This window comes from Macaca nemestrina, chromosome 1, assembly GCF_043159975.1.
Source record: "Macaca nemestrina isolate mMacNem1 chromosome 1, mMacNem.hap1, whole genome shotgun sequence".
NCBI lineage: Eukaryota > Metazoa > Chordata > Mammalia > Primates > Cercopithecidae > Macaca > Macaca nemestrina.
In genome coordinates, this window is record NC_092125.1 from 211448440 (window position 1) to 211459344 (window position 10905).

The 10905-nt window shown below is 51.9% G+C and overlaps 1 protein-coding gene across 2 annotated transcripts; it reads right to left on the reverse strand.

The window, feature by feature from the left end:
- Positions 1-387: 387 nt before the first annotated feature.
- Positions 388-3539, reverse strand: LOC105494405 (complement C1q A chain). Of its 2 annotated transcripts, none has more exons than XM_011762780.3 (3): positions 3146-3539; positions 2233-2402; positions 388-1165 (listed from the first exon to the last, which is right to left on the reverse strand). In XM_011762780.3, exons 2-3 carry the CDS (start codon positions 2393-2395, stop codon positions 591-593), a joined length of 738 nt encoding a protein of 245 aa, XP_011761082.1. In that variant the 5' UTR covers positions 2396-2402; positions 3146-3539; the 3' UTR covers positions 388-590. The 2 variants fall into 2 exon arrangements, with proteins under 2 accessions (XP_011761082.1, XP_011761081.1); XM_011762779.2 differs by having other exon boundaries at positions 3304-3387.
- Positions 3540-10905: the final 7366 nt, after the last annotated feature.

Genomic DNA, 10905 nt, shown 5'->3' on the forward strand with positions numbered 1-10905 from the left:
GGCACACACCTCTAATCCTAGCACTTTGGGAGGCCGAGGCTGGCAGATCACTTGAGGTCAGGAGTTCGAGACCAGCCTGGCCAACATGGTGAAACCCCTTCTCTACTAAAAATACAGAAAATTCACCGGGCATGGTGGCAGCTGCCTGTAATCCCACTTACTTGGGAGGCTGGGGCAGGAGAGTCGCTTGAACCAGGGAGGCGGAGGTTGCAGTGACCAAAGATCATGCCATTGTACTCCAGCCTGGGTAACAAGAGCGAAACTCCATCTCAAATAATAATAATAATAATAATAATAATAATAATGACAGGCCTGCTTCTTAAGCACTGGATCGTTATCATTCTTAGGCCTCCCTCTCAATGCCCCGAGTAGCAACTGAAGCTCAAGTTCGGCAGACACAGACACAGATGTTTATTCCAGGAAGAGTTCTAAGAAACGAGCTGTCTTAGAGCATGTGTCACGGGGGCAGCCAGTCCTGGGGCTCTCGGAGCCAGCCCCCTCCCTTCAGCAGCTGAAACAACAGCGCCCCCATTTTACAAAGCGGAGCATGGAAGCCAGAGAGGTGGGTGGGGGAGGGGTCCTTCCCGGGCTCAGGTGGACGGGAAGATGAGGAAGCCGCTGAAGACGCTGTCAGCCTCAAGACCTTGGTAAATGTTACCCTTTCTGGGGTCTTTTTCGACCCAGACCTGGTCACCCCGCTGCAGCTGAAGCACCATGCCCCCTGACACCACCTGGAAGAGCCCCTTGTTGGTGGTGTCACAGAAGCCCAGGGAGCGTCTGACCTGGCCCCTTGAGGAGGAGACAATGAACAGGCAGATCTCCCGCTCGGACACCACCTGGAAGGTGAAGTAGTAGTAGCCGGGTACAGTACAGACGAATCGGCCTGAGTGGTTCTGGTACGGCTCTTCCTGGTTGGTGATGACCGTGTCGAAGATGACCACGTTGCCCCCCATCGGTGGGTTCCGCCGAATGGCCGAGAAGGCCGGCCGCGGCTGGTCCTTGATGTTTCCTGGGTTGCCCTTGATACCTTTAATTCCTGGGATGCCACGGTCCCCGAGGGGGCCACTGGGCCCTGGGTAGCCCACCTTGCCGGGGTTTCCAGAGGGCCCGGGTTCCCCCTGGTCTCCTTTAAGGCCTTGGATACCTGTCCTGATGCCAGGGGCCCCTGTGGGGAGAAATACCAGATTGGGAGTCAGAATCCAATGCCTACCAGTCCTCAGGGAGAGAGCTGGACCCCCTGAGTCTATGGGATAAAGGGCAAGGAAGCACCTGGGCCTTCAGGACATCGATTCTGACTAGCTGTGTGACTTTGGGCAAGCATCTCAACCTCTCTGAGCCTCCGCTTCATCTGTAAAGTGGAGAGAAGTGTGAACAGGCACTTGGGAAAATGTCAGGTTCTGGGAAATGCATGGCACTCTGGCTGCTCTGCTGTGCTCCTGCCCAAGGCTGAGGACTCCATACCCCTCTGGAGGGCACTGACCTTGACTTCTTCAGGTTCGAGGACCACATGTAGGATGCCCGGATGCAAATTATTGCAAATGTCTATGTGATCCTTCTAGTCTACTCTGGACTAGGAGGCCTAGGGGGATTCCATGAGACTCCCTTTCCACTTTGGTCAGGACCTCCTCCCTTTTCCATCACCCCCGGCCTTTCTTCTAGAATGTGAGAGTTTCTGAAGCCTAGAGGTGCTGGGGAGGGGGAAGCAGGGACCATGTTGGGGGTGCTGGAAGGAAGCGAAGGGTCAGTTGCAGTTATTTGATCCCTCTCTCTGTGCCAGGCAGCGTTATTTCTCCATTTTACAGATGAGGCCACATAGGCTCAAAGAGGGCCGATAATTTGCTTGAGGTCACACAGCAAGGCAGTGGCTCCTGAGTCTAAACTCTGGGTCCTCGTTTTTCTGTTAAGAGAACCGTGAGCAAGCACTCAGCATTGCTGCCAGAACTTTCACATTCACTGCTCAAAGGGAGCAGAGGGAGTCATTCTCCAGAGGGTGAAGGTGAAGCTGAAGAAAGAGGACCCAGGCAGTAAAGGGGGAGTGGAGAGGCCTGAGGACATGGCCTAGGGAGAAGGCTAGGCCTCCCTTAGCCCCTGGGGCCAAGTGCAAACTGGAGAGGATTCATGGGGCATTGGGGGCAGACGGGCTCTTGATTCTCAGTGCCACCCCAAGCCTTCGCTCTGGAGGCCAGGCCAGGCCAATGTCCAAGGGGCTAGGTCCTGAGGGAGAGTGCTTACCAGGCTCCCCTCGCTCCCCCTTGAGGCCTGGCCGCCCCGGTCTGCCGGGTCTTCCTGCCACCCCGTTCTTCCCGTCTGGTGCTCGGCACACATTCTGGGTCACAATAGAGGCCAGCGATATGGCCAGCACACAGACCACCAGCCATCCCTGGGGGCCTTCCATGTTGTCCCTGTGGAGACACGGGAGGGCCTGGACAGGCTGGACATCACACTCACACCCAGCTCACACCCTTGAGTCCCATGCACACAATATATATGCACAGCCCTCCCCCAGTGCACATGCACCCTCCGGGGCTCTCAATGTCCACTCTCAATCCAGCGCCAGGGACCCCACACATATACACAGAACCACAAACTCACACACATCCACACATGTAACCAAGCACACCCACATCATCACACATTCACACAAACACAGTCTCTCATACATGTACCTACAAAACACAGTAGGCAAACTCGGAAATCCACTAAACCCCCCTAGACACACAACTGATACCCAAATAGACTCTGTCCCTCACTCACACGGACACACCATTCATACACTCCCACAGGTGATCGATTTCATTGAACAAATGTGTATTGAGCGCCTGCTCCTTGTTTAATTAACACTGGCTCACCCAGATGGTGGAGCTGTGCATACGCACAGGAATTCACAAACGCTCAACACCGCACCTGCTCACTCTTCTGCATGCTCCACGCCTTTCAGTATCCACCTGAGCACGGGAGGCTGGCTGCCCCCACAGTCCCCTCTGCTGGGTCCCACTGCCAGCTCTGGCACCCCAGGCTTTTCCTTCTTTGTGTTGGGGGGCCAGGACCCAGGAACCCTGGTCTTACATTCAGTTGCTGGGTCTAACTCATCGCCTTTCACCCTCCCTCAAGCCCCGGCTCAAGGAGTTAAGTTCCCTCCACTCACCCATTCTGGGTTCCTGATCAGCACTGCACTCCCATCCCTATCCTAGAATCAGCCACAGTTATTTCCCTCCCTCCCTGCCTCAGTTGCCCAGCCTACTGGGCCAGCTCCCCTGGGTCCCGGAACTCCGCAGCCCCCTCCCTCTGGGACTCTGGCCTCACCTGCCTCCCGTTGTCGACTCCAACTGGATGCTTCTGCCCTCTGCCCGGGGACCCTGTGGGCTGCCCAGCAGGAGTGGCGCCAGGCTGTGGCCAAGTTTCACATCCCTTCCCACTTCCCCTTCTCCAGACCTGCCCCCCTGAACTTCCCCAGGGGCCAGAAGCTCACCAGGGACATTTTGAGCAGACTTCAGCAAGACATTGGATGTCCTGCCCCAGCAACAGCTGGTGTGGGGGTGGGGGCAGTGAGGCCAGTGCCTGTGAGGACATGGGGTGGAGGCCGTGCAGGATGAGGCTCTGAGAACCAGATAAGCACAGAACACCAGAACGGAAGGAATCTTTTAAAAAATCTGTCCCTTGTAGGACTTTTCATGATTATGAAAGTGACACGCAATTCATTGCCAAAAGCTTGGAAAATACAAAGAAGAAAGAACAGTGCATTGGTGAGAAGGAAGCACAGCAATCTGTTTCTAGACTTGCTGCTTCCTAGTTGCACGTCTTTGGGAAATTACTTGACGTCCTGGGCTCTCAGTGTTGTCTGTACATTGGGAACGAGGTTCTATGTCATCTGATTACTGTAACATTTTAATGACCTACACATACAAAACACTTGGCACATGGTGAACACTTAACCACTAACTTTTGCCAACATTAAAAAAAACAACAAGTCTGGATGCTTTGGCTTGCGCCTGTAATCCCAGCATTTTGGGAGTCCAAGGCAAGCAGATCACTTGAGGTCAGTAGATCGAGACCAGCTGGCCAACATGGTGAAACTCTATCTCTACTAAAAATTAAAAAAATAGCCAGGTGTGGTAGCATGCACCTGTGTAATCCCAGCTATTAGGGAGGCTGAGCTGGGAGGATTGCTTGAGCCCAGGAGGTTGAGGCTGCAGTGAGCTTTGATCTTACCACTGCATTCCTGCCTGAGAGACAGAGCAAGACCCCATCTCAAAAAAAAAAAAAAAAAAAAAAAAAAGAGATGGCAATGGCAGGCCATCTGGAATGGCTGCTGTCATCACACTGGCTGTGGTAGGGAGGCACGGCCAGGGCTGCATGCTCCGTATAGCCAGTGGGAGCTGGGGACAGTGGGAACCCCACCCTCCTGGGCACCACTGCAGCTGCCAAACCACTGCTGAAGACCCAGGCCTCCTGCTCCATGGAGCAGGCGGGGGCCCCCGCCACCCCCCATGCAGCTGCAGCTGCCTAAACTGTAGCTGTGGACCCAGGCATCCCTGCACTCTTGGGGGCCCAGGAAGGCCCCCCACCAACCCTTGCAGGCTCAGAAGTGTCTGCTCCCACTGCCTGGCTTCTCCCTGCTCTTGGCGCCCACTCTGATCTTGGAGCAAAGCTGGTGCTGAGCCTGGGCGCTGTTGCAGCCTGGCTGGGTGTGTGCATGCTCCGGGAAGTGCTAACACACTAGCCCCCTGCTGCCTTGGCCCCCTCCGGACTTTGGGCACTGACTAGCATGGAAGGAAAGCCAAGGAGAAACTGAGGGCAGCTCAGTGCTGACCTGCAGGTGCCCTTTGGCATGAACAGCCTGGGCACCATGAACAGTAGCAGGAGACAGACAGGCTCCTGGGGGAAGGGGATGGGTCCCTGGTGAGGCCAGGGAAGGCCTGAAGGCTGGGTGCCAGGCTGCCAGTCCCACAGTACAGAGTGGGAACTTGTGGTATCTTTTCTGGGCTTGCCTATGGCCACCCATGGACCAATCAGTATGCACTTCCTCCCCTCTGAAGCCCGTGAAAGCTTCAGGCTCAGCCAGAGCTGAGCAGACATTGGGATGACCAGCTGCTGAGAGGAGCTACCCGCTCCAGGGCCTCCTCTCTGCTGACAGCTGCAGAGACGGCAGAACAACGTGTCTGCAGAAAGGAGCTTCCCACTCCAGGGTCTTCCCTCTTCTGAGAGCTGGGAAGTCGACAGGTTGACCTGCCTGCAGAGAGGAGCTTCCCATTCCAGGTCTCCTCTCTGCTGGGAGCTGAACACTCGTCAGGACACCCTGGCTGTGGAAAGGAGCTGTTCCCTGAGGGAGGCCTGCAGGAGGCTGCGCTGTTCTATCACTCAATAAAGCTCCTCTTCGTCCTGCTCACTCTCCACTTGTCTGCATACCTCATTCTTCCCGTTTGCAGGATAAGAACTTGGGACCCATCAAATGGTGGGGCTGAAAGAGCTGTGACACAAACAGGGCTGCAACATGCCCCTTGCTTAACACGGTGAGAGTGAAGAGAAGGAGAGAAGAGCTGCAGCCCTTCGGGGAACCCAGACCTGGGAGCTCCCCAAGCCAGGGCTGTGACTCCCTTTTTGGGGCCCCGTGGTTCCTGGCATCTCCAAGCTTCCGGGTGCCACCGTGTTCCCTGGTGCCAGCCTTGGAAGCTGCTTGTGGTGTACCTGGTTTAGCCACAACCTCTCAGAGAGCTGGTGCCCATACTGGCACCTGGAGCTGTTCACCCCACTGCAGCAGCCGGCATGTCTGACTGTGTGCAGTGGCCAGACCCCACGTTCACTCACACACCCCTCACTGTTCCATCCCTGACTTGCCCTGGGCAGATGTGCAACCCAGGCTGGTAACGTGAGCTGGGTGCAGCCTGCCAGGTGGAGTGAGTGAAATGAGCCCAGTGGGCCTGAGCAAAACTTGGGCAAAGGTGCCACCAGTCACAGAGGTTTCCAGGCAGAAAAATGACACCCCAAAGATCCCGTAACACCATCTCAAAAAAAAAAACAAAAAACAAAATCCAGCAGTGAAAACCTGTGAATTCTACGATATAGAGATAATTGCTGCTAATGTTTGAATGGATCATCTAGCCTCACTCATATTAACTGACAGGGTGCTCATTACCTGTCTGCACAGCACACTGCTTCATTGTTGGCTTGGACCTTGAGAATGCTTTTTTTTAGATAGAGAGGCTCTGTCTCTCCCAGACTGGAGACAAATGTGTTCAGGCCTGGGCTGACCACATCTGTCTGCTTCTTCTCATGAGTATGTTTTTGTTTGTTGGTTTGTTTGTTTATTTATTTGTTTTCTGAGAATTTTGGCAGAGGCAGGAGGAGGAAAAGAGGAGGAGAGAGGAGATAAGGGAAAGCTGTTGTAAGTGGGCAGATGAAGGGTTTTCCAGCTTTGGGGACTTCTTTTTCATTTGCAATCTTATGTGGCATCTGATGTATGTTAAACAAATAAAAATGGGGATACTGGGCCAGGTGCCGTGGCTCAAGCCTGTAATCCCAGCACTTTGTGAGGCCGAGGCGGGCAGATCACGAAGTCAGGAGATCGAGACCATCCTGGTGAACACGGTGAAACCCCGTCTCCACTAAAACTACAAAAAAATTACCCGGGCATGGTGGTGGGCGCCTGTAGTCCCAGCTACTCGGGAGGTTGGGGAAGGAGAATGGCGTGAACCTGAGAGGCGGAGCTCGCAGTGAGCCGAGATTGTGCCACTGCACTCTAGCCTGGGTGATAGAGCAAGACTCTGTCTCAAAACAAAACAAAACAAAAACTGGGGATACTGGGTTGAAGGGTGGGGGCCCAGAGCTCCTCCTGACAGCCCCTCCCATGCTCCCTGGATTCAGAAAGTTCATAGAGCTGGAATCTCACCTGCTCGGCCCATACCTAACTCACAGTGTGACCCTGGGCAAGTTATCTCATCTTTCTGAACCCCACTTTCTCCATCTACCAAGATGAGGGAGTGGGTGGGAGGTGGGAAGACTGCCCAAATGATCTCTAGTATCCCTTGCAGTATCCATCTTCCTCTTCTTTTTTTTTTTTTTTTTTTTGAGACAGAGTCTCACAGGCTGGAGTGCAGTGGCTCCATCTCGGCTCACTGCAACCTCTGCCTCCTGGGTTCAAGAGATTCTCCTGCCTCAGTCTTCTGAGTAGCTGGGATCACAGGTGTGCATGCACCACCATGCCTGGCTAATTTTTGTATTTTTAGTAGAGACGGGGTTTTGCCATGTTGCCCAGGCTGGTCTCGAACTCCTGACCTCAGGTGATCCTCCCATCTTGGCCTCCCAAAGTGCTGGGATTACAGATGTGAGCCACCACACCTGGCCCAGTATCCATCTTCTTTGATTCCATTGCGTCAGCCTCGCTTGTCTGCCAGAGGAGTTAGAAACGTGACACGCCCGAGCCAGAAACACCAGCCTCATGTGCCCTATTTTACTCTAAAGACACAAAGGACCGGAGACAAAAAAAGACTTGCCCAGGGTCACACAGACAGGGGCGAGCTGGCAAGAGGATACTGTGAAAAGCTTCTTGAAGTGTCGTTTTCAAAATATGGAATACCCAGTTCCTATAGAAATACAGTGTGGGAATGTGTCAGTGTCTTCTTGTAGGTTGTTAATGGAGGAACCAGCTGGGTGACAAAGCTAGTTCAATGGATATGGAAAAAAAAATATGTATACCTGTATATGGAAAGAGAGAGGGAGTCAGTTAAAACAACAAGAATTCTGGAATATTCATAAGATTGCTAAATTAGATACAAAACTGGTTAATGTTCTATAGGGCAGTACAATCAACATGTCGGGGCTATCTTCTCTATGGAAAAGAAATCATTTGCATCTCTACCAGACAAAAATAATTTGCAACTTATCAGTTTTCTACCAGTTAACAGCTATCTTTACTGAATCTGGGCTCTAATCAATAGTAAATAATAAGTCAAGTCAAGTGACATTCCCCTAGAGTGTCAGATGACCCTTAGGAGGGCTTGTTAGATACAGCTCTCATTTGACTTTGAAAGGACACCGGTTATCTATTTGCCTTATTTCCAAGTGTTGGATGACTTTACTTATCAGGCTGTTGCAAGAGTATAAACACTTCCCAAGAAATAAAAGACATCGATACTAATGTACATATCATTAGTGTGAGAAGTGAAAGGGTCAGCAATGGCCCTGTGCATGTCACAACAGGGACACCTTCAGGCGGAGAGGAAGGGCACATTCTTCCATTTCTCCAGAGCCCAGACTCCTAGACGGGAGGCAGATGTGGGGAAGAGAGGAGATTCCTAGCCATGCTTGCACCGTCATGATCCATGAGGTTCAGTCTCAGAGTGGGGTCAAAGGTCAAATAAATAACCAAAAAACAATTTTTAAATGACTGGAATTCTTTATGGCGGAGTCACATCCCATTCAAGAGTTGGGTTGCAAAATCAGCACACGAGGCAAACATTGTAAATGGTGGAAAAATACCTTCGAACAGCGTCACGTGAAAGACTGTATTACCGTTTCACAATGGACTTTTGCTGTCAGTTTTGGCTCCAACAGTAGAACAGATTTCTTGTTCTTCAGTTGAGTACCAGTTGGTTAAGATTAACCAACTTCCCTATCACTCATACACAAAGGAATTGAATCTTCGGAGACTGGAGCCACCCTCGGAGGTGAGGTGTTTAGATGGTGAGGGGTTCACAGGAGCTGAGGCAGACTTGGGGACAGCAGACCTCTCCCAGCCATGGTTCTTCCAGAAATAGGCTCTTAGAAGACAATATCCCCTGGCTGGGCATGGTGGATCATGCCTGTAATCCCAGCACTGTGGGAGGTCGAGCAGGGTGGATCACCTGAGGTTGGGAGTTCGAGACCAGCATGACCAACGTGGAGAAACTCTGTCTCTACTGAAAATACAAAATTAGCCGGGCGTGGTGGCACATGCCTGTAATCCCAGCTACTTAGGAGGCTGAGGCAGGAGAATTGCTTGAACCCGGGAGGTGGAGGTTGCAGTGAGCCAAGATAGTGCCATGCACTCTCGTCTAGGCAACAAGAGTGAAACTCCGTCTCAAAACAAAAACAAAAACAAAAACCTGCCTCACTTAAATTGCAATTTCTAGTTGTTTCTCTCTTGGAGTCCTATTAGGCAAAGTGGAGATACTCAAGTGTGTATATAATGTGACTCTGAGGTTCTTGTATATTTCTTTTAAAAAATGAGGCGTAATTTGCACAGAGTAAAATGTGCACATCTCAAGCACACAGCTCAGTGGCTTACACCTGCACGCACAGGCCCTCTACCACCACTCGGATCAGAGTGCGGAGTATCCATCTCCCCAGCAAGGCGGCCGTGCCCCTCCGAGTCAACAGTGCTCCCCTCCACCCACACAATAACTGGTGTTCTGCTCTCCCTCACCATTGGTGCCTTCTGCCTGTTCTTGAACTTCGTGTCAATGGAATCAAGCAGCCTGTGCTCTTTTGTGTCTGGCTTCTTTTGATGAACATGCCAGTGAGATGCATCTGTGTTACCGTGTGTCAGTTCGCGTGGTATTGCTGAGTGCTATTCCATGGCACACGCAGTATCACACTTTGTCTATCCCTTCTATTGGTGTGGAGTTTGGGCTATGATGAATAAAGCTGCTAAGAACATTCTTGTGCAAATCCTCTGCTCCACCCAGCCCTGTGAACAGATACACTCACTTCTCTGCTGTACGTTTGAACACCAAGAAGGATGCGTAGAGTTGACACCAGTGCTCTTTGCTCTCTTCCATCCACTCCTCCAGACATCTGTCTCCAACTTCCTGTCTCCACCAAAAAAATAAAAATCTCCCGGCCCCTCTACCCAGAGCCACTGTTCCTCCTTCTCCCCCACTCTCCTGCTCTCTATTCTTTATTATGGAGATTGTCTTAGTCTGGCCTTTCTTGCAAAATCCTCCTTCTGGGCCTTTTGGGGTCTATCCTTCCATTATCTGTCCCCACCACCCAATAAGATCAGGGTTCCGTTAGCAAGTGGTTGGGGGAGGCGTTTGGAATTGGGGAGGGAGCTGTTGTGCGAGAGAACGGCCATGCGTTTGTGCACCCTCTTTATTCTTCACTTTTCTTGGCAGATAAAAGCACTTCTTGGATTATTTTATGAAACGCAGAGGGGATTGTAAACAGCAAATCAGTTACTGTGGAGATGGAGGCAGCGTGTGTTCAAATACAGTGTCTGTGTCTCTTTGGCTGTGTGATCTTGCACGAGTAACCTCCTGTGTCTGGGGCTCTAACACGTCACCTGTAAACTGGGAATGATGACCTCAAACTATGCGAGGCTTCCAGGCAGCAGTGCGGCTGGTCTCTGGCACACAGTAGGTGCTTAACACAATGTCTTACCTCCTCCTACTCTCACCTGGCACTCAGAGGGCCAGTGCATGAAAGAAAATGTGAAAAAAAAAAAAAGACAAAAAAGATTTATTGCGGGGGAGAGTGAAGAAAAATAGGAAGAAATAAAGCCCCCCCAGATGGAAGCCAGCACCCTGAATGCCCACGAGGGAGGCAGCCCAGCCTGGAGGGGAACTGGGCGGAGCTGCTCTGGAGACGTTCTTCACAGGCAAATACAGCCAGAAGCCACCAGGCAGGTAAGATGTAAAAAGATTAAGAGGATTAAGAGAGAATTTGGAAAACAAACAGATCGGGCTGTGGGAGCCAATAAGGAGGTATTACCTCCACCTTGTGAGGGCTGGGCCTGACATCGAGGTTGCTGGGAGATGCTAGCTTCCAAGGAGCTCACATAGGCACGAGGGTCACAAGAGAGCAGCTAGGGAGAGCCCGGAGTACAAATGATCTCCACCATCTGCCCATCACAGGACCTGAAATTCCTCCTGTGAGGCATTATTTCCACAGGGTAAGCATTGTCCTCTCTGGGGTGTTTTGAGGTTGATG